Raw genomic sequence first — 24015 nt, 5'->3', positions numbered from 1 at the left:
GTCAGCACAGCACTGTGCTGTGCTTAATTGGCCTGTTGAGGATCTGAGCTGATTATTCAAGATGTAGCGTGGCACCAACGGAGCTGTAAGATTTCCAGGTTCGGGCAAATCAGCATGGGAGTCTGCATTGCCCGACAGGCCTGTTGGTATGGCCTGGTTCTTACATTCTTGGTCCCAAATGGTAAGAGAGAGGCCAGATTAATTCTCTCGTTTTGACTTCAAGAGAATCGAAGACCCTGATCCGGTAGAGATTGAGATTATGAAAGGATTGTGAAAGGAAGACCTGGGCTATGAGAAGTTCAGTCTATTGTAAGAAGCTATTGAAAGAGCAGAAATGCAGCAGGAGAGACCTGCTTAGGAGCTGTCTTTAAAATTTTTGAAACGTGAAGACTGTGGTGTGCCAAAATGAGGGGAGACATGCAGGCACCTCATTGCTCTTGACGTTTGGCCTGTGAGGGTGTGTGGGAGAAAGGATGATGCAGCCCCATTTAGGAAAGATTCAGTCATGCTCAAGAACTAGAATTAGCAGAAAGTGCTGGAGCTGGGGCAAGTTCAACCCTATGGGTCTGGGTAGGTGATTTGGTGAGAAGTCTGGATCGTTCAATGCACTCAGCCCTGCTCATGGGCCAACAGTCACTCCAAATAAGCACACGTGAGTGTATGTCATTCTCACTCCACCTTTTGTTTAATCTTTGCTTGGCTTTAAAGTAAAGTTGGAGCAGAATTCAGCTCTAGAAACATAGGGCAGATAGTAGAAACAAATTTCCTGGGTCGGTGAATCGAGTCCTTTGCAGGCATCCCGAGGGGTGGGTGCTGGGGCTTCTTCTGTAGTATTTAGAGAAGATGTTGATGAATTTCATTTGCACTTTTTGTTGGTGCTAAGGCTCATTCATATTTATAGTGCCATGGGGTAGGTGTAGCACAGTGTTAAAAAGGGAATCAAGCAGGACACTCGCCCATAAAATTTATCAGGATGTTAACATGGGAAAAACTTTGTTTCCAAAGACACAGTTCATCCAGGGCACAGGAACAGCCCTTGTTAATCTTTCAAACAGCACTATGTGTGGTACTTAATTACCAAAAGTTAAAGAGAGAAAAGATCTCTGTTAATACTGATCGATTCCTGTCGTTCAAGATGGATGAGGAAGGTAACTGAAATATTTAGAGAGAAAACATAGATTGAGAGCCCCGGATTTTACGTTATCATGAAGTTCTGCCAGTGTATCTTGATATCTGGACTTGCTCTTCCACCACTGAAGCTCTCCTGAGTCAGGAAAATGAATAGTTCCAAATTATGTCATCTGTGTGATGCAGACAGATGTTTGGCAAGGCCACAGAGCTAAACCCTGGGGAAACCAAGGAGGTTGGCAGGACTTGTGTGGAGACACCCTCCACCTAAGCCGTGCAGTTCTGTGAGATATCCCCCTTCCTGTCCTGTCAGTGGGTAAGTCTAGACAGGTCTGGGACGTATACAAGACTTCTACTTTTTTTTTTTTTTTTCTTTCTCTCCTGGTTCCTACCATTCTGCTTAAAGCAGATGTGCAGCCACAGCCGAGCGGAGGCAGACCCGTCTCCCTCTAATACCTGTTTATGGACCTGTGGTCCAAGAATTTGTGCAAACCCTTTTGCTTCTTGCCTCTACATCCTCCTGGACAGGGACCTCAGGACCAGCAGATGCATGAACAGATACTAAAGGTAAAGGGGCAGGCAGTGATGTACCTTCTAATGGCTCTTAAGACCAGGAATGCTGTGGGAGTAATAGGAACAGTTTGCATGGACAGGCCCTCATGTTTTCCCTACGTGAAGTGTCCTTCTGCCACTGTCAGTCAGATACTGGTCTAGGTGCAGCACTGCTCTGACAAGGAAGACATAGTTGTGTTTGAATGCTAAAATTCAACTACTTTTTTTTGTGAATGAAGCCCTTCCATTTACATAGCGCTTCATATTCTATCTTGTATTTCTTGGTTTGGCCAGAGAACTGAAAAATCAGCTATTCTCACACTTGTAGAAGTTAACTCCCACGTATGAGGAACTTGATAATTGGAGGAGAGACAGACAGATCTCACTCCTCATGCAAGTTTCTTTCAAGGAACTGTAGTTAGTCCAATTCCCACATCAAAACTCAAAAGAGCTGAAGAAATTGCTGATGTTTGTTAGATGATAAACCTTTGCCTGAGGGTGTATATAGAATTTGAAGGGATAAAGGGAATAGATTCTTAAAAGTCCCCCAGAGGTTTACTGGGAAAGTTTGGCTAGAATATTTAAACTTAGCGGTTTAGAGGACAGAGGAGCTCAGGTTCCACACACGAGCTCTGAGATCACAGCTCTCTGCCATGAGACTTACAGAACTAAATGCTGCTTAAATAAATAAATACTTTAAAAAGAGCCTTTCTCTTTTTAACAATGCTTTAACGTGGCAGAGGAAGGGCAGTGGATTCCGGTGAAGTTTCTGTTCTGCATCTCTCTTCAGACAGGGTGGCTGCAATATATCCACATGTGACTGGTTATAAACCACCCTGATAAGGAAACCTTTGTAGCCTGCACTGCAGGGAGAGGGAAGCAGAGAGGTGAGTTGTGAGACTGGCAGGAAAGGAGCCCGCCATGAATATCCAGTGGGGCTTTTAAACAGCCCGAGGGAAGTTCAGACCTTCCTCTGGCTCTTTGCTCTTCTCTCCCTGGTACAGGAGATTTGATAAATTAGAGAGCACTTCTTTAAAATTAAAAACAGGAGCCCTGCTTGTCTGTGGAGGAGTTATGATCACTGGATGCTTCTGGCTGGAGACTCCTGGCAGCACCGCAGGCGACGAGCGATTTTCCTCGACGCTGCAGCACCGAGAGCTTGGTAGCAGCTACCTGCAACCCCGGGAAGTCCCCAGCTCCCAAAGGTCTCATAGTAACAAGGTTCAGCATAGCAGGGAGAGGGAGGGGAAAAAAAATCCTCCATGCCATCCACAAAGCTCAGTGGATGCCTCCATGGCTGTTTGGCTGGGGTTTGCCAAAGCCGGACACGTCACTAAACCCAGCTTGGTTTGCAGCAGCTGGGACACGGGGGAAGAGAGCAAACCCAGAGCAAGCCCCTGGGGAGGCACAGCACCTCCCGGCCTGCTGGTGTTCCCTTAGGTCATTTTTGGATGGAGCTGGCCGATTCCACGCCTGCATTTCCATCCCCTTATGTATTCCCGCAGAGGGTCAGCACCCTGCCATGGTGACCTAAGTACTCAACTTGCTGCTTTTCAAACCAAGGCTCTTGCAGCCGCAGCCAAATGTTTACAACCCATTTGGGTCTTGCCAGCATCATCTACAGAAACTTCCAGCCCTGAGAGAGCCCCAAAACTCTATTTCCTATTTTTTCTCCCCTTTAAACAAGCTACATGATGATTTCTACTAATGGTATGAGGGGAAAAAAGTAGTTTTTATGTCACAACGATTGTAGCATGTGGTTTGTCAAATGAAGACAGACTACGTATTTTGAGTCTGAATTCCCTACTGTCTCATCATTTAATACATTCAAAATAGAAAACCGACTCATTTAATGCAACTTAAGTCTGTGCTTGGCATCCATGAGACAGGGTGGAGAAGGAGAAGGGAGAGGCAGACGAGACATAAAACCAAAAGGAAACTGAATTTGAAATGTTCTCATAGGGAATTTGGGCCAGATCTCATGCTGCTTGTAGGTCTCCAAATTCACAGAAGAATTTAGCAGGAATAAAACTTATATGATGAAGTTCTCCTACTCATTTTGAGCCAAATTCGCCAGGTTGCATGTAGAGGAGTGCCACACCATTTTGCTATCTTTTGATTAGCTCAAAGAAAAAGCTTCCTATCCTTTTTAGTTTGCTTTGCTTGAGGATATCCTTAGACATGAGTAGATAATGATCTAACCAGCATCTCTCTGCCAGAGCTTTTTTTCCCAGCACATCTGGTTAACAGTAGATTTTTACTTTTTGGTGTAAGTAGAAATTTGTGAGTTTTGCTATTGATTTCAGCTGGAATCAATATGAAGGTCTTGCAAACTGTAGGATTTGGTACCCGTTATACCCATGGCATATAAAATCTTTCTAGGACCCAAAAGAGCTGTCTGGGCTACTGAATCTCTGAAAGCAGCTTTTTGGATCTATTCACCTTGCACAGTACTGTGCAGTTTTTCTGCCACATGTCAAAGTTTTTGTTTGGTTATTTTTATTTATTTTATTTTTATTAAGAAATGCCGAGGCTGATCCTTTCCATTTTCATTGTCGTTTCAAGCAATAATTCAACCCGTAACAAACTAAAAGTTCTCTGGAAAGTTATTTCATTACGTCTCTGTCTGGATCAGCTTTCTCCGCTCTGTGGAATATGACAGACTTTATAAATCGTCTCACTTTTGAGCATATTCCAGGACATATCCCTATTACAATGAGGAATCCTGAGACAGGAAGCGGAGGTGGCTTCTTTCGTTCGCTTTTAAACCTTTAATCAGGCAACGGGTAATTTTTTTAAGTATCAGATGATGAGATAAGAGGCTTGGGTACTGCTCACAGTTTGAGCTTCCACAGTTTGTCATATTTGCCTTCGGTTGCTGATTCCATTCCCCTTCGGACAGGTTAATGCTTTAAAATAGCAGCAGAATTCAGCCCCGCGATGCGTTTCAGTGTAAAATCTCCCTCGGGTTTCAGCTCTGGTCCGAACGCCCCACGTTGAGGGGTGACCGGAGGCGCGCGGGCCCGCGGCGCTCGGGGACAGGTATCTGCTCCCCTGGGCCGCCGTCGCAGCTGGCGCTCGTTTATCGGCCCGTGGAGCCTCCTCAGAAGTGGGGCCAGGGATCAAATAATAGGGAACAAGCTGCCTCCTTCCCCTCCTGGCTCCGGATGAAAGGCGGCCGCGAGAGGGCAGGGACGGGAGCCGGCGCGGCCGGTGCTCGTGTTGTCTCGTGCTGTGGTAAACAGACCAAAGCTCTCTCCCGCACGGCTTTCGAGCAGTTTTTTTTGCCATACTTGCCTGTTCAATCACCAAAAAATCCCTTTTTTGGGGTGAGTTGGTTTTCTGGGGCTGTATCTTCATTCAGAGCTTCTGGCTGTCAAAGCAGAATGAAATGTTCCAAGGGCTTGACATCATTTTTGCATTCTTCTGAGTGAAATGAGGTTATTTAGCCTCAGCCATGTGTACTGAGCCATTGCTTCCAGCTGTGGAGAGACTTCCTAGCATCTTTAATCTCTTCAGGCTCCTCATCTGCAGCCCTAGAGGTCCCCAGGTTGGTCATGGCACCCAACTCCAGGGAGATTTTTCTCAAATTCTTATTGCTCTGGCTTCAATTTCTTTTTTTTTTTTTTTTTTGTTTGCCCTTAACTTTCTTACGTGCTTTTTGGGCCCTTAATTTAATAATCTACCTAAGAACAAGCTGATGGAGGGTGTGTAGCTCAGGTGGCTGATGGTAACTTGTGAAGCTGCCGTAACAGGTGTGTGTTTCTGAGATCTTATCTTTGGATGCCTGAGGTGTTTGATTATATTTTCACCCCTCTCTCTCCCTCTTTCTTCTTTTTCCCACACTTTTTTCTTTCATTGCTCTCCACCTCCTTGTCTTTTCTTTCCATCTCTTGCCCGTGCAAACTGGTCTTCTCAGAAAGTGAACTTTACTCGCAGTGCCAAGGGCTGTGTTGCACCATTTAGCCTTTTTTCTCCAGCAAAGGGTGCAGAAAATTGCTCCTTACTGCTGGGAAGGCTCTGAGCTGTGTTCTCACATGCGCTCGGATGGCAGCTCGTTTCTGAGGAACGCAGCTATCACAAAAAGGGAAAGAGAATCAACTTACAAAGCAAGCGATCCCACAACCGTGAATGGCTGGGACAGTTGAGACCTTTTGTGTCCATTTGTCCCAGTATCATCAGGTCTGGCTGCTGAGTCTTTCCTGCAAACCAGGAAAGCAAGTCCTTGCAATGCACAGTGACATTCACTCTGTTGGCGTCTCCATTTAGGAATTTTATAAAGTACATCCTTCAAAATCCTTGCTGTGAGCCATTGCTCTGTAAAATCCAGCATCTCTGTGGCTGCAGCAAGGCTTGTAGATCTGAACATCGGTGGGATACCACAGTGAAAGACCCACAGGAGAACAGTTAGGCAGCCACGATGAATAGTTTAATGTCGTCTATTAAAGCGCTATTTATAAGTGATTTGTTTAGTTTTCTTAGTGTTGGGCTTGGCAGTGGCTGCAGAAGGGATTTTTGTGCTGTTCAGACATGTGGCTATGGTGGTGCACACAGTGTGGCTCTTACAAAGGCGAACATGCATTTTTGGTCATTGGCACGGGGAGGCTTTTGCAAGCACAGTCATGGCAACTGCACATACAAGGCAGGGGCTGCTTGCCAGGGCAATGTTATCCATGGCTTTTATATTAAAATCTGGCACAGGGATCTCTAGATGGAGGGAGGTTCTTTCTAAATAGCCTCGGGAGTCAGACCTGTATTATTTATTTTTGATTTGTACATGTTTGTATATAAACTTACTAGATCACAGAACAATCTGTTACCATTTCATAAGTCCTCTAACCTATGAACTAGCATTTTAAAATCACTCGCTCTCTTGAAAATTGGCTATCCATGCCCCTGCTTGCACTTTATTAATTAATGTAACTATGCACCTTCAAAAACATTAGCAGTTGTACAAAAATGACAGCAATCTTTTAATTTGGTCCTCCCCATTTCCTTCTATCCCTTTGTCCTCTTCCCTTCGCTCCCTTCCTGGCCAAAGTTGTGACCTTTGCACAAAAGTCACTGGCAAAATGTAAAGAAATGCTTTAACCACTCTATGTGTCTCTGTATTGTATATAGAGGTGCCTCTGTATATAGAGGTGCCAAGTTCTTGGCACCTCTGCATGAGAGATGGTTTAAGAACAATCATCCAGAAGCACAAATGTCACAAGCCTCAGACATGTTGAATTTGTGTTTTTTCCTTCTTGTTTTGGAATAGGTTGCTGAATAATAATTTGATAAAACAAATTGTGAGAAGATCCTTTGAAGATCTGGAGAACTTGAAATACCTGTGAGTTGACAGTTCAGTAGTTTCTAAACTTCTCTGAAACTTAAAAATGTGCTTTTAACCCTTCCCCAGTCAAAAACATAATAATATCTGTGCTCAGAATTTCTAGGTGACAATGGCACATCTATAAAGCAACAACTGAAAAGCTCTGCTTTGGACTGAGATTCGTAGCTCTTTCCTGTGTCTTTTTAAATAAAACTGCTGACCAATTAATCTGATTTTTTCCCCTCCTTCTTTTGAAAGGTACCTTTACAAAAATGAAATCCAGAGTATCCAGCAACACGCCTTCCATGGGCTCCGGTCTCTGGAACAGCTGTAAGTACAAAGGAGCATCATTTATTATTTTAATATTTATATCATTTTTATTAGGAGTGTGATGTGCTTCAGAGCTGCCTTAGTGGCTCAGACCAAAAGCTCCTCTAACCCAGGTCTGTGTGTCCAGCAGTGGAAAGCACCAGATACTTATCAGGGAGTAAGAGAAGGTTTCCACTGTTTTATCCTTCACCTTTGCAAGTCTGTGCTGGCTTGATGTCTGGATGGCCAGTCCCAGTACTGATATTAGTTAGCTAATCCTGAGGACTCTTTCTGCTGACATCCCATGTGCTTTCCCTAAGCCTCCAGAGCATGGGGAGAGCCCAGCTGTGCTTGGGTTATGTCCAAAGACACGTTCCTTCTGAGGGGAGGGAATTAAGAGCCTGTAGGATGGCTTGAAGCAGAAGGCAGTTGGCCTGTTGTGTCTACATCTGCTCTGCACTCCTGGAGGGGAGCCTGGGATCTGTCCCTTTGCTTGGATGGAGAGTGCCAGCTCAGGGCTCCTTTTTTATTCAAATCTTTACTGGAAGTGACTGAATGCAGTGCAAGCCGAAAGCCAGGTATTTATGGAAACTATCAGGATGATGGTGTTCGTGAGCTTTAAAGCATCTGGAAATTCAGGCTGGGGGAAGATGGCTGAGATATCAAGCAAAGTAGAGACCTTCCTTCTAAGCTACATGGCACACTGGTGATAAAAGAAGCCTGTTGTGTTTTGCTGGCAGCTGGATCCTGTAGCAATGATGCCCTAGCATTCCTTAATTACTCCCCTTCCACATGTCTGATCTGTGCTCTTTGTTCAGTCAAATAAATTTGGGGCTTTTATTTTCTTTATTCATTTATTTTGACCCTCAGTTCTCTGTGCTCAAGGTGAGATGAAAAGACTATGGTCTAAATCTTCTAAAGTGTCTTCATGCAGGCGGTCATGGTGAATCCCTGCTGTGTATGTCCCTGTGAGAGTGGGTGCTGGAAGTATAGGAATTATCTGAATGTGTCAGAGGAGAGAGACTAAACATGAACCCTTTTGAATGCATGTATCGCCATGGCATTCCAGTCCTGTAAACACCATATTCCAGTCCTATAAACACCAAAGGCAGTGTTTAGAGGACTGGGATATAACTACTTGTTTTGTTGTGCAGGCAATAGCTTATTCTCCATACTGGCAGCAGTTAAGTAGACAGAATTATAATGGAAAGCATCAGGCAAGCTTAATAACAGGGGTGCTACCAGCTTGGGGTACAACATGTTTTTTCATCAGACAGCTAAGCAAAACTGCCTGGGAGAAAAGCTAAGCAGCAGATACTGGCCAGCTAGGCTTAGAGAGGAGATGTTGCTGGCCACAGTTATATTTTAGTCGAGTGAACACACTAGACTTGGAATCATGAATAATAATAATAAAAAAGGAACAAAAAGAAACGTAAAATCCAACAAACAAACCTCTGAAAGATCTGTCTGTTTTCGGTCTCTCAGGCAGGCATGGCTCCAAAAGAATTCAGTTTGCTCAAAACCTACCCCCTTTTTCTGTAGGCCACAAGGCAGCTTTTCAAGAAAAAATATAAGCTGATTGATGGGCAGTATCAGATGCTTTTCTCGAGGTCCAAAGTAATGACAACAGGCATCTGAGACCTATTAGAGCACACACATTTCCCTTTCCCCCACCACTAACCTCCATGGTTCTGAGTCACTGTGTCTTGGTTTATGCTGTGATAGTGAAGCATTTATCAGGAATTGCCATTACAAATCAAACAGCCATGCGGTGGCTTAGGCAATTGCTTCTCAAAGCCGTTGGCTGCAATAGCCAAGTGCATTTTCTTAGGTCCATGACTAATCAGTGTCCACTGTGAAATCCACAACTGTGTGAAATAAGGGAGGGGAGTTTGGGGGACTTTGAAAGCATGTTAAAACCCATCGAAAACTCAAGAGTGTATTAATCATGCCAGTTAATGGCACAGGGAACATGGAATCTCAAATATTTTGATGTGTGTTGTTATGGAGACCCCAGGTTTCCATTCCTGATGGTAAGGGGTAGTGCAGAAGGTCTCTTTGGCCTTCCTGCTTCTGGAACAGCAGGCCACGCTTGAGACTTTAGTGGTACTAAAAGCATCAACTGCTGTTAGCAAGAACCATCTTACATGAATGTATTGTTTAGATGCTGGCGTTTCAGCTGATTCTGCCATCTCTGTCTTTTGGGCCTGCGTTTCTCCTCCGCTGAAACAAAATAGCTCAATGAAAGCAGTTTGTGGAAGCTTCTGTTCTTACGTGAGGAGCATTTGCTGGAAGTCTCTGTTGAAACTACAGAAATATTCAGGTTGTAGGAAACTTTTGGATATGACTAGTCCCACCTGACCAATCTCAAAGTTTTTTCAGGTTGTTCAGGCCTGTCATCTCCAAAGGAAATCTCTGCAAACCCATGATTCCATGTTGCAATTCCTAGTTTGGGAACAGGTACCTTATAGTAAGGCTGTTTCTTCGTCCATGACCAAAGACATGTTGGGCACCAGGAGAAAGACAGACAAAATTCCTTTATGGTAGTGAGCGGACTCTCCATGAACAGCAGATTCTTCCTGAATCTTAACCATATAACAGGTAATTCGTAGTGAAAGGGATGGTTTAGGTTTAAGAGAAGAACTTAGAAAATCTGTCCTGCTGTGTGTGGGATTTACAGTTTATTCAGAGAAAGACTAATGCAGAACACAGCAAAAAAAGGGCTAGCTGCCTTTTTTTCACATGGAAATTGGAGACACTGGAGAGAATGATGACTCCTAAGGGTCTGCTGTGAGGTGTGTGATGACCAATTAGTGATTGTTGCTAGATTGATCTAGAAAGATCTCCTATTTTTAAAATTGTGATGTAAAATTCTGTCCTTTCTGATTTTCTTTGTGACAGTTACCTGCATTTCAACAATCTGGAAACCCTGGAGCCAGAGACTTTCAGTGGCCTGTCTAAACTTGAAAGGCTGTAAGTAAAGATGGGAACTTGCTGGTGAATAGTTATTCTCAACTACTAGGGGGGAAAAAAAAAAGATTTTTGTGGAATACTGACATTTCTGTAGCTTTATACCAGAATCTTACCAGGGCTTTATTTGTATGATGTATTAAATGGTGAGAAATTCAGAAAAGAATATCCTTAAATGAGGAAACTTTAAGTACTTGTGAATTACACAGATTATTGAGATTACAAAGGGAATTCCCCATGTTGTGTTATGTTCATGTTTCCACATAAACAGGGATAAATCTACAGAAATCCCTACAGTTGGCCAAACTGCATTAAAATACTGAAGTGTAACTTTAAGGTCAACATTAGTCACTACTGGGCAGCGTATATTAAAAAAAAAAAAAAAGGGTGGAAATGGAACAAAGTCAGAAAAGAAATCTATGAAGAAAAACATGTTTCCTTCTTGAAACCAGCTAGGAAAGTAATAGCTGTGTCTCTTGCTCCCTGGTATTGCATATGGTCCTGCTGGAGCCGTAGGGTAAAGGTTCAAGTGAAGGTTTTCACCTTGCACTGAAACCAGCAAAACTCTCTGTGCTCTGCAGAAACATACCTGAAATCCACGCGTGCTGGGGAAAAATATCACGGGATCCAAACACCCCTCAGAAAATTCAGACCTGGATCCAATACACCATGGCTGATCTCAGTCTCTGTATTTGATCCAAACCAGAATTGAATCTAAATTTCAGAGGCAGCGTTGTCAGGATCCCAGCCGGGCAGCTAGGCTGAGGTTGTGGGTACACACGTGTATCCATACGTTTGCCCTGGAGCTGCACTGCTTTCCTATTTCTTTTCTGTTCCATGGTTTAACTAAATTACTTCCTATCTTTTGTTAATGTGCTTTTGTGAGTTTTAGGTAACTAAATTTCACCCTCCCTTAAGAAAATGGAGAGTTAATTATTCCATCCTGGTCCTCAGGGGTGCACTTTAGTATGATTAGTTTTTTCCTAAGAACCAGGAATTTTATCTGTGCCTAAAACTCTGTAAGTGAGAATTTCCCTTGTCCTTTTCAGAGGTAAGCTTTGCACATGGGGTGTAGGGGGAAAAAAATACTCTAGCACAAGATTTACACAGGGGTTTGGATTAACCACTGCACTGAGTTTGGGCACATGGAGTCCAGCCTCTTCTGCAGGAACCTTGCTTTAGTGACTTGTAAAATTTCCCTATATTATGTGAGGGGAAAAAAGAAAAGGTCCCTTCTGCACAGAGGCTGACCCAGGCACAGAAAACACAGGGTGGGACCAGTCTGCAGGGATTTCATGCCCTTTCTCCTCCCTTTGCAGAGCACGCAGCAGATTAAGGGTCCACTTTAAATCTGTTACATCACATCTTGAGTCACCATTTCCACCCACACCCACTTTTGCTTTGGTATCCTGCATCGCACTCTCCTGCAAATGAATGAAATCCCTATAGCTCACAGAAACACATGCAGTAAATTTAAATCTGAGCTCCGTTTTGGTGAGCAGCCTTTTTATTTAAATTGAGTCTCGACCTAGGATGTTATCATCTGTGTAGTGTAAATAATGAATAATGCTTTGGCTGGCATGGGCTCTTCCATTACAGATTCTTGCACAACAACAAAATCTCTAGGATTCATCCAGGGACATTCTCTCAACTGGAATCCCTCAAACGGCTGTAAGTACAAAACATTGCCTGCAAAGAACGATTGTTTATCTTTGGTCAGATGGCCAAGAGCTGAGGGGAAATCTGCCCGTCTGGCAAAGATTCTTGTTGTTGCACTTCTAAGACCACTGTTAATTATACTAAATGGTTAGGGTTGGATGTGAGAGCTCATTTAACCAGCTAGGAGTTTCTTCCTGCAGGTGTCTAATTATAATCTATCTATAATCTTCTTAGAGCTCAATAATGCAGCAGGAAATTTTTCCTGGAAAGTCTTCACAGCTCTCTGCTGTCCTACATGGTTGGAGCCCATAAAAAAAGCATCATTAAAAACTTGGAAAGTCCAGGTCACAGATATGACCTCAATCATGACTTCAGATCAATATATTCGCGTGGAAGGAAAACGATAGCTGTAAAACGAAAGTCTTGTTTGTAGAGACTGAAAATACTCAGCAGGTTGCCGGGGTGCGCAATGCTTATCCATGCCCCTATGTGTTATTCCCTCTTAACCTTAGCATCTCATAAGCTTGCTTTTTGCTTGCTTAAATCCTTCAGAGCTCAGCTCTGTTTGTCTTTTATAATCTCTGGAAATGAGTTCTGTGACTAGTTTTAGGAAAGAGGCAAAAACTGCAGAATTCTGGGGTTCTGCCATGACTTCAAACTGCAAAAGAATAATGTGCTTCTCACTGCAGCCTTCCCCGCTCTCTACAATGGGAACAGTGCGTCATGTTTCTTTAGCAGATAATAACTTGTGAAATTTTATCTCTGTGTGTCAGAGAGAAAAAGGTAGGTTTACAAAATGCTGCACTGTGGCATTGCGTGAGAACCCCCGTTCTCAACTGCTTATCTGTTAAAATAGAACACTTTTCAAGATGGCCAAGACCCATCCGCAGCAAAGCTCTCAGGGGGGAAGGAGGCATCAAATGAGTTCCCTGTAGTTTCTCCTATCCAAATACATAGCACTGAACATAGTAATGAGGTCAGTGGAAGGAGAAGGTGGACAGGGAGGTCATTCAATCATTCGGCAATGGCTCTGGCATATTTTGCAGTAATAAAAAGTTCTTTCCAGTCATGCAGAAATGATACAACATCTAGCAATCGACCACAGAAAAAGATTGATCCAAAGCCTACTAAAATCAATGGGGAGTCTTTTTTACTGATTTCAGTGTACTCTTGTTAATGGCTTATGCCAGTGGACTATCACATTGCTGTTATTCACTACGTGTTCACTTGAGCATGTAAGTCTTTTGCTCTTTCTTTCGCTGAGAAAGAAAAATAAAAATGCATGCCTGTCTTGGTGCTCATACAAATAAGCTGTGAATTTAAATTTTAGCATCTGGACAGCTGGGTACACAGTTTTCCAGTTTGAGGGCAGGTGAAATATCTGTGCATTAGGCAGTAGTGTTTGAAATGAGGGTAAAAGGACGCAGAGAACTTCAACAGAAGCAGCCTTGTCTGCCACTTTTACAGAGTTCAGCAAGGGCTGAAATCTCCATCCTGTGGGGAATTTCACTATTTCAGTGTCTCTTTTTGCCCAAAATCAACACAAGGATGCATGGTTGAGCTTAGGAGAATAACTTGCGTTTGAAACTGGAAGGGCTGATGAATTCTCTTTGTTTCTCAACAAAAAAATAGTTCTGACCCAATTAAGGATCCTATTAAAATGCTGTCAGAATGAAACACCTTGAATCTCTACTTGGGTGTCATCGAAGGTGGGAAACAGCAGCCAAGGGATGCTCCATTTGGATGGACGAGCGATGCACGAGGGGAGGCAGAGGAGCTGGCTGGAGGCTGGGGAGGGATTTAATGGTTTTTTTTCCTTCTGTCCCGCAGGCGGCTGGATTCCAACGCCCTGCTCTGCGACTGCGACCTGATGTGGCTGGCGGAGCTGCTGAGGAAGTCGGCGGAGCAGGGCAGCCTCCAGACGGCCGCCACGTGCGAGGCACCGCGGGAGCTGCACGGCCGCTCCATCGTCACCCTCACGGCCCGGGAGTTCCACTGTGGTGAGAGCCATGGCTAAACCCCGCCACGCACAAACCAAACTGCCCCCCAAAACTCAGCTCCAGCAAGGAGAGCGTCTAGAGAGACCACCTGGGGGCCCAGGGACCGAGACTCACTGAGCTGGGACACGGAAGGGGTGTTCAACCCTGCACAAGGGTTGTCCCTGACATCTGCCCGGTGCCACGGTTCCTTAGCCATTAATATAAATTTGTTCTGGTTTGCGCATGGTGCACAGTGGGATGTCTGTCAAATTAGCCGGAGCACCTGGTGGGAAGGTTTTGCTGGCACCAGGCTTTTGTGCTGGTGTAATGCCAGCTGTAGGAAGACAAATGATACATAATTCAGCATTAAATTCTAATGATGCAGCCAGCTGATATCTGAGTCGATATGAAGCCTGCTGGCAAAATGTTAACCTACCGTTTTTAGCAGATGTGAGCCAGCAGAGCACATCTGTACTGGGTCAGCACTCCTGATCACGTGGCTGTGGTGGTTTCGATCCACCACTGGAATCCCAGAAGCCACTTACCTGTCATTAAGTTGCAGTGTGTGGTGTAAAAGCACCGGCCTTTCACTGGAAAGGTGGCAAGTTCTCAATCTTCACAGTAATCTGGTTGGCTTTCCCACATTACTAGTGAGCATAAAGTGTATGAGTAAGTGCTCTTCTGAATGAAGGTCAAGGACTCCAAAGCATTTATGTAAACTTCCCATTTTAGCACAACCATATATTGCTTAACTTGCTTAGGACTTGCTTAAGACATCTTAAAATAAAGTGTGTAGTGAATTAGCCACTGATGACTTCTGGCCAGGGGAGGCAGTGGTGTGGAGTGTAGGGTTTGCATTGATGTTCTTTGTGCTGCCTAGAATGGGTTGTGTTAAAATGGTCTTTTGCAGAGAGCCCTCGCATCACCTCGGAGCCCCACGATGTTGATGTCCACCTGGGAAACACTGTTTATTTCACCTGCAGGGCAGAGGGCAACCCAAAGCCTGCCATTATATGGCTGCACAACAAGTAAGTCTCACAGTGAGCCCTGGGGTAGCAGAGGTTTCTACCAAGTGTCAAGCTCTTCAGCTACTGCCTGTAATTGCAAAAAAACAGTTCATTCAACATAAAAAAAAAAAATAGAAATGGATATTCCATGAATTGTATTTACTTTCATTTCAATAGCATTCTCTGGTGACCGTTTAATACAAGTGGTGTTTTCATCTGCATTTGAAATGTTTCATCTGCATTTGAAATGGATTCCAAGAGTTTATAACTTTCCCATAAGTATACTCTGAATTTAAAAAAAAATAATAATAAAAAAAGTATTCTTGTCACTCTAAAACACTGTACTTGCCATTTTTAACTGCTGAGGTGGTTTTTGTCCCTGGGTCCAAAGTGAAAGTCACTGTGTTCGACTGAAAGATGGATATTGCAAAGCAGCATATAGATTAATATTCTATACAGCAACACTGAAAAAATATTGGCTTTTTGTAGGTGCCAAAAAAATTCTGGGAAATGTTACACAGTAAAACATTCTGTGCTTGAGCAGTTGCCCATTATGGAAGTGAAGTTACTTAGCTGCTTTATGAGCTTCTTATCTGTGGGAGCCTAGTAGGGCCTAGATATTAATAAAAATGATCAATGTGTGATCCCTCAGCTAACTCCCTGCTAGGCAAAGTTTCAGCACAGAGTGAAAGTTTATGGCTGAGCTAAGTCCCCTGGAAGGAAGGTTTTGTTAGGGAAATGCTGGCAGGCTCCCAATTATAGCATTGTAAGAGGGGTAATGATAATAAATGTTCCCCAGACTAGGTATGACTACAGTGAGGAGATACCAGGGGAATTAAATAAATGCCCAGCAAGTGGATTCAGCCTTTGTCCTAGAGGGGAGAGGGTCCTTTCTCTTTTCCGTCATTCGCAGCCATCCAGGATTTCTCTGTGCTTCGACAAATGGGATGCAGCAAGGGGACCTTCTGTCATGGGCTGGATTCCAGGAGTTGCAGATCACTGTAGAAAGAAAGAAGATATTTCACAGCTCTCAGACCTTAGAAAGGAATCCAAACTCTCTTGGGGTCCTATGGTGAATTACTCAGAGCTCTTTGCCCCCTGAGGCCTTTGAGCCTTGTTCAGATAGACATGGCTGCACACAATGACTATATTAATTAATTACTATACTTATTTTAGTAAATAATGAGAATAAACTTCCAGGCCAAGATGTCCTGACAACAGCAACAATACTTTTGCATGAGAACAGTATTCTCTCCCAATGGGCTGTTAATATCCTAAGTGGTGGGTGGTAATACAAAAAGTGGCACACACAGGGAGAAATCCTATTTGGAACCTAATTTCAGCGCTCTAAATCATAACTCTTGCTATAGACTTCATGAAGTCTCAGAATAGCTCCAGGGCACACCAGCTTATACAATGCATATACAAAGCCTTCCCTCACCCCTGATATCTGCTAGGAAGAACACTGGGCTCTTCTCCTTCCAAACTTACCTTCCTCATGGCTGTTTTTCAGTAACGAGATTGACATGAAAGATGACAACCGTCTTAACCTGTTACAAGATGGAACCTTGATGATCCAGAACACCAAGGAGTCGGACAAGGGCGTCTACCAGTGCATGGCCAAGAACATAGCTGGGGAGGTCAAGACGCAGGGAGTCGTCCTGCGCTATTTTGGCACCCCATGTAATGAGCTTTGCCTGCTTTGGAAGGCCTGGTTTGGGAGTGCTGGGGGCTGAAAATGGAGCTGGTCAGATTGAATCTCCATTTGCGTGCAGCAGGTTGTTCTTGGTGTATGGGGCAGAGAGTGGCTAACAGCATCGTGGTCTGAGCCATGAGGTGGTTCTTCATGGGAGTGAAATACAGGGGATTTAGAGACTGGAGATAACCTGAGACGTGGGAGAGAATTTAGAGATTGGGGAGAGTTCTGCAGCACAGAAGTGTCAAGGGTGAAGGGAAGATGGAAGTGGAGAATGTGTCAGTAGTCTGTGACAGAGAGGAAGAAAATGAAACGAAGGAAGTAGTGCTGTGGGAATTATTCCCACTGAAGATGTGGAGGACAGGGAAGAGCTAGGTGAAGAGTAGCTGGACTGCAAGGGAAGTCCAAGGGGCTTGTGTCCATAAGCAGGTAGGCAACATGGCTTCTGGTTTCTGAAGCTCTCCATTTCTTTCTAGCCAAGCCCACGTTTGTGATCCAGCCGCAGAACACGGAAGTGCTGGTTGGGGAAAGCGTCACCTTGGAGTGTGGGGTCTCCGGGCACCCCCACCCTCGCATCAGCTGGACACTGGGCACAGGCTCCCCTTTACCACGGGACTCCCGTTTTGCCATCACCAGCTCTGGAGGGCTCTACATTCAGAACGTCACCTTCTCGGACCAGGGGCAGTACAACTGCAACGCCAGCAACACCGAGGGCTCCATCCAGGCTACTGCAAAGATCATCGTGCAAGGTGAGGAGTCCCTGGGCTAAACACTCCATCAGTGGGTGTTCATTTAAGCCGTATACACTGTGACCAGTTCGGTTCCCAGTAGCTCCAAATTAATTCAAGCTTTTTTGTGTGAATTTTTTGCCTATTGCACTGTCATTACTTCCTCCTCCAGATTCTCCCAGGTTTCTCCTCATCCCCACCGACCAGACGGTAACTGAGGGGCAAAGTGTGGATTTCCCCTGCTCTGCCGAGGGTCATCCTGCGCCTGTTATTGCCTGGACAAGGGCAGGTACTTCCTCACTTGTCTTGGGTTTTCTCTCTCTTCTGTGGCACCCACTGTAGGTGTGGATGAGAACAGTTAAGCTACTGATACAGGGCAATGAATTACGGTGATGACACCTGACAGATGATGAGATAGGAACACACCACAGCACAGACCTAGTCATATTAGGGGTCTTAGGTCAACAAGATTAGTGTTAAATATTGGGGAAGGAAAGTGCACTTTTAGGTCTCTGATAACCAAAGTTGTCATTTGGGAAGGAAGCAGTGTGCATTTTCTCATCCACATGAAACCCTCAAAGCCCTGAACTTCCTCCTGGTCTGGCTTCTTGTCTCATTCAAAAGGGCCAAGTTTGGACATGCCAGGCTGGTGGGTATCGCTGTGCACCAGATCTCCATCACTGTCACTGATCTTGTGATCATGATTCTATGATCTTGTCCTCTTGGCGACAAGTGCTGCAGGAGAGCACCAGTTCACCCTGATACAGTTCTGCCATTTCTTTTTGCTTAGGAAAAAGCACTTTTGGCCAACAGGTGGTGGTGAACTTTTGGAGTCTCCGGTGGTTGTTAGCTCTGGTTCCACTGAGTTGATCCTATCTAACACTTTCTGGGACAGAAGCCAATGTTTGGCCCAGAGGCCCTCCAACTTTTCCTCATGCTTCATAAGCCATAATTAATGGTTCAGTTCTGTGAAGAATTCATGGCTATTGTATTCCAGCTTCCACAGCAATAGCCCTGACACCGAGCTAGGAAGGACCAGCTGAAATTCTCCTTCACCAGCACATTCTCCATTTCCTTTAACTGATTCCATTCCGCTGCCCAGATTTCAGAAGATACCTCTCAGAGAGAGAGATTGAATGGAGCACTGTGAGGATTAATGAGGATTAATAAAACTATTTTGTAACCAGGTTCAGTAGGTCACTCAGCAAAGGTTAACTAAACTTTACAATGCTTTAGTGGAAGACTCACTAAGAGGAGAAGAAATGATGGAATGTAGCTCATTCTCTCTCGATAGTGTGCAGAGGAGTCTGATTCCTTTTGGTACTAGAGATGACTAAATAGCAGACACTTTGGTTTACAGCAAAACTGAATATTTTGCAAAGATTGTCAGTAGGCTGAAAAGTGCAAAAAGTGTGTTTTGATCCAGTAAAATATTTAACAAACATTTAACCTGCTTTTTTGTGTTTTCAATTGACCAGGGGGGCCTTTGCCAAATGACCGGAGGCACAGCATCCTCTCCGGCGGTACCCTGCGGGTGATGAGGGTGGCTTTGCACGACCAGGGTCAGTACGAGTGCCACGCGATCAGTGCCATCGGCGTGAAGAGCCTCCCAGTGCTGCTGTCTGTGACCCCCAGGGGTAAGCTGGTCAAAGCTCGAGTTTGTGAGTAATAAGGGCTGGCAAACGGATTTCATTAAGTCTATATTATGCTAAATAATGCATTGTCTGACAAGGCAAGGAATTGCCCTAATTCCCCTGAGATGTGATTTTGCTTTTGCATGGGAGCAGAAGTCCAGCCATAAAAGCTCCTTCAGTTGGTGGTAAACTTCAACAAGTTTTCCAGTTATATGTTATAAATTGGAAGAAGCTGCTTTAGTTTTCATTACTTTAATATTTTTTGTTGTCTATAAAGTACAGTTGCAGGAATGACACCCATCTGATGGGAGCAAAAGGGAGCAGGGACCGTATCAGTCTGCATCTGAAAAAATAAACATTAGGGCAGGGCTTATATGATCAGAAGTAACCAATTGCATTGACAAGTTGTCACCCATCAGATGAGCAATGATATCTGACCAGCTGAGTGACAAATGAAGATGGGGCTTTTTAATGTGCTTGGGAGTTGCTATTATGAATAATGATTTTGGTTAAGAATAGGAAACAGAGGATATTTGTTGGAGACTTTGAAGAAAGTTTAATTAATTACATTCTTGTGCTTTGTTCTTTCTTTTTATTCATATTTTTTGGCTTTCCTGCCAAATAAATTGTACTATTTTTAAAAATTAAATATTTTGCAAAAAAATAAAAGCTATTACTTACCAGCGAGATTTATTTCTGGTTCAGATATATTTGTCTTAAACGTTAACTACTAGAATGTAGTTCAGCCTAAATTCAGGTATTCTAGAATCAGGCCTTCATAAAACACAAGTCACGCAGAAATCCTTCATGTTTTTCTTTTCTTTTTTTTTTTTTTTTTATTCCCATATAAATGAGCTTTCTCAACAAGAAAATACCCCTGCTGTTTCACAAATATGCTAGAATTTTACCAGTGGTGAACTGCAGAGAAGGAAAACAGCTAGAAACATGTGAATGTAGCAATGCTTCAGATGAAGAATTCCCAAATTACTGCAAGACCAGGGGGATCGATATGATCCATTAGTCTGATTTGACCAACCCATGCCATAGAGCCTCATACAGTAATCCCTGCATCAATTCACAATAGTTATTTCACCTAGAATATCTCTTCTAGAAAATCTTTGACTTAAAGATTCTGACACATTCCTATGGAATTGTCCCAAGCTGAGACATGAATAGTAGCAGAAAGTAATGAATATAAATTCGTGATGCTCTTGCAACAGTGTGAATTGCCCAGCAGCTCTGATTTCCTAATACCGAGAGGTTTCAAACAACGATGTGTCTCTTCCTCAGAGCATTTCTCCTTCTGGTGACCTTCTTCCTTTGTTTCACAGTGATCCCTGTGTTTCTTCATCCCCCGCAAGACGTGGTGGCGGAGACGGGCCAGGATGTCGCGATCACCTGCGCTGCCCAAGGAGACCCACGACCCACCATAACCTGGGTCAAGGTAACAGCCTCCTATTGCCTGACAGTCACCACCGACCTTGCACAGCCATCTGGCTAAAAAGCCCTCCCAGCTCAAGCACTTTGTGCAGCAGGCATGGAAGAAGTTGTGCTTGAAGAAATGTTTAGACCAACTTTTCCGCTGATTGTGTTTTTAAGTGACTTAAAAGAAGGTTTGTTTTTCTCAGGTTTGTAGCTGAGCAATGCAGATTGCCTTTTTCTTTTGCTTTTCCTTCCAGAAAAAATAATGTCCTTCCAAACAACTGTTCTCCCAGGATGTTGTTAACATTTTTTGACTATTCGTGGAATGAGTATATATATATATAAAGATACCTTTAAAGTAGCTAGTCCTTATTTTCAGGTTTCCCACTGGCAGAATTGGGATGTAATGCTTTTATGTAACAACTCTGGCCGGCTCCAGCTTTGATGGGGCAAAGCCATGGCCCATCAGAACCCCACTGCAATTTGGCTACTGTTTTAAAAAATTAAGTAGGTGGAGCTTTCCAGGCTTTGTCCTGCTGTGCCAGGATACCTGCAACCTTCCCGGGGACTTATCCTGCTTGTCAGCACAGTCAGGCATGGAAGAAATAATATGGAAGATGCAGGAGCCTGAGTTATGCTACAGAGGTGTCTTAGGGGTGACCTGCAGCTTGCCTTGGGCTCCAGCCTTGCAGTGAGTGCCTGAAGGGAGTTCAGGGTGAAGGATGTCACTGCAGTGGGTCCAGCAAGACGGGATCAGACTGTGCTTTGGGGCCTTCCTGTTTTTTCTGGAAGAGCAATGCTAACATCTGGTGGCCACACTAGTTAATCGCATCTGTTCGTGGCTTTGCTGGGATGCAGGAGGCTCTCCATACCCTGACACCTTGTTCTGTCATTTGATCATGCAACAGGACGGCATCCAGATCACCGAGAGTGGCAAGTTCCACGTAAGCCCAGAGGGGACCCTTTCCATCCAAGACCTCGGCGTGGCTGATCAGGGCAGATACGAGTGCATAGCAAGAAACCCCTTTGGCTTCACCTCCAGCACGATGCAGCTCACCATCACTGGTAAAGTATCTCCTGAGAGCCTTTAGCACCTCCTCTCGTCTCTTGCTCTCATGTAAGGAAGCAGTTATGCTCTATTGATGCCTTTTCTTTCAAGGATAATTCTGTTAATTCTTTAGCATTTGTATAGAGAGGCCAGTCACAAATGTGCTTGTAGTTCCCGCGTCTCCGTTGAGAGACAGTAACTTATTAAAATGTGCTAACGTGCTCCTGGTTCACTCTCTGACCGTAACCTCATGCACTAAAGGAGGAAGGACAAGAACAGCATTGCCGGGACAAATACGGGGTTTTAAAAATTCACTGAATCCCTTGGGACTGGGAAATGATTCTCTAGGTTTCAAACTACATCTCTCTGTACTAGGGAAGGCTAAACAGAAACTGTAATGAATAAAGAAGAGTCACTCTTCTGCTGATCAAATGAGAGGTCAAGTGTGGAAATTGTGCTTCTGAGGAGGGTAAGGAAGAACTAATAAGGAAAAAATGCAAAAGTGAGCAGTAAGGTTAAAAACTTAAGGAGAGGCATATTTCTGAAGCACGCAGGAATAACTGGCATGAATAGTGAGTAGCTTATTAGACAAATTTAAAATCATGTTCTATACAGGGATTGTGTGCAAGGAGTTGAAAATCTGTAATTTCTTTGTTGCTTAAAATTATTCATAAGATAATTTCTATGATTTCTGCCTCTTTGGAACCTCATTTTCCAGCTTCCTGCTGCAGCCAAATGTAGCTAAATGGGAACTGGTTTGCTTAGCTGTGACAAACCAGAATAGGCATGTATTTACAAAGTGCTACAGCAACAGATGCCATGTGTGTGATACACAGATACCTCCCCGCAAAGTCACCTGTTTTTCTGTGGCTTTTCTATCAGTTAATTTCTCTTTCAGAATATTTGTTTAAATGTTTCCTGTTGTTCGTATGGCAAATGGTTAATGACATTCTACATGAAGTGGAGTTACTATGATGCTCATTCTGATGCATAGATTTTCTTGAGCTTGGAAGAGAAATTGATAACAAAGTAAATAAATTGTTTCTCTCTCTTTTGGATAGCCATGGATGTTGGTCGGAGTGGTGACATGTTTGTAGCCACATCACTACGGGAAGCCATCAGCAGTGTGGACTATGCCATTAATTCAACACGCACCGAGCTGTTTAGCAAGTAAGTGCATGAAGTACCAAGATCACAGGTGTGAAGCAGAGAAGAGATAAAAGAGATGCTGAACCAAGCTTTTGAAATCTCATTTTATTCGTGACAATCTATAATAAAAGCTACAGCATTGCTTCAAGTACTGGAGATTGAAGCTACACCACGTAGGTGTAAGAATGAATTAAAGATTCATAACAGGAAGGTATTTGGAATTCTGAAAACATCCTATGAATTAATATCACCTTCTATGACATATATATATGCTACATGGATTTTGTCACCTGGAGTTTGCTCTAGAGATAGTGCATAGAAAAGAAAAGAATCAGCATAATCATTTTATAAATGCGCCTGACTTAGTGCAGGATGAATAATAATATAATTATAACCGTTTCCTTAATGAAAAATTATTTCCAAGCAAATGGAAATTCCCTCTTATATAAAAATAAGCTTTCTTATTGAAAGAGTTAAGCCCAAAACCTCTGGTTTTCAGTTGTTGAAAAGCGAAAAATACTTCAGCAGAAGAAAATGGAAATGCTCAGGAAATTAAATGTGTGCATTTTCTCAGGGAAAAAATATCCTGCCTTTAATCATCTGCCATATGCAGGAAAGCCACATCATTCATATGCACTAGGTTTTGAGGCTGAGCACCAGACAAGGCTTGGAAGCTGCCTGCTGCTCCCTGCAGTGTCTCATTGCTCTGAGCAACATTCTCATTTTAATGTTTGTGCATCACCCTTATTCTTTGCGACAGGCGCCCCAAGACTCCCAATGACCTTCTGGCTCTCTTCCGTTACCCCCGAGACCCCTATACCATTGAAACAGCCAGGGCGGGTGAGATCTTTGAAAGAACCTTGCAGCTGATTCAGGAACACGTGCAGCAAGGCTTAATCGTGGATATGAATGTCACAGGTATGGAAGATGTGTTTCCCCTTTTAACTCTGAATAGATTTCTGTGTAAGATTTAAGTAAAACCACAATTTATCCAGAAAGATAAAATGCACAACATTGTACCAAAAGCCCACATCAGTCAGGAGCATGTCAAGAAATGTGTTGTCAGGGTTGCAGTTCTCTTGCATCTAATGACTTTTACAGCGGTTGGAGGGCTGGTCCTGTGGTAAGTGTATCAGTGTGGTACTCGGGAAACTCCAGCTCACTTCCCCATTTTGCTGAAGACTTCCTGAGGGGCTATTGAGGCCCTAATCCTTAAAAATATTTAGCTATCTACCTCCCATAAATTCCAAGAGGGATGGGCCTGTACGTACCTTTATGGACCTGAGATTAAGTTTCTCTGCAGGGGGAAGAGAGGCGGCATTTCCTTTATGTTCTCATACACAGCATGTTTCTACCTATACGTGCTAGTCATCATGTACGCTAGGGCACATAAATATTTGTGCCTGGATGTGTTCCAGCC

General features: G+C 43.7%; 1 protein-coding gene across 1 annotated transcript in view; it reads left to right on the top strand.

Annotated features, from left to right (window-relative positions):
* Positions 1-24015, top strand: part of LOC104571970 (peroxidasin homolog) — a 40123-nt gene that overhangs the window by 11042 nt on the left and 5066 nt on the right. Inside the window, 14 exon segments of the mRNA XM_088527672.1 lie at positions 6941-7012; positions 7253-7324; positions 10205-10276; positions 11873-11944; positions 13763-13932; positions 14822-14939; positions 16432-16601; positions 17091-17363; positions 17515-17631; positions 18821-18979; positions 20308-20420; positions 21307-21463; positions 22508-22616; positions 23356-23513. Of these exon segments, the coding sequence (XP_088383798.1) occupies positions 6941-7012; positions 7253-7324; positions 10205-10276; positions 11873-11944; positions 13763-13932; positions 14822-14939; positions 16432-16601; positions 17091-17363; positions 17515-17631; positions 18821-18979; positions 20308-20420; positions 21307-21463; positions 22508-22616; positions 23356-23513 (1832 nt within the window).

This window comes from Tinamus guttatus, unplaced genomic scaffold (genome assembly GCF_059628265.1).
Source record: "Tinamus guttatus ecotype Peru unplaced genomic scaffold, ASM5962826v1 Tinamus_guttatus_pri_ptg000027l, whole genome shotgun sequence".
In the NCBI taxonomy this organism is placed as follows: domain Eukaryota; kingdom Metazoa; phylum Chordata; class Aves; order Tinamiformes; family Tinamidae; genus Tinamus; species Tinamus guttatus.
The sequence above is the reverse complement of the archived record's forward strand: the minus strand, read 5'-3'. Positions and strand labels throughout refer to the sequence as shown.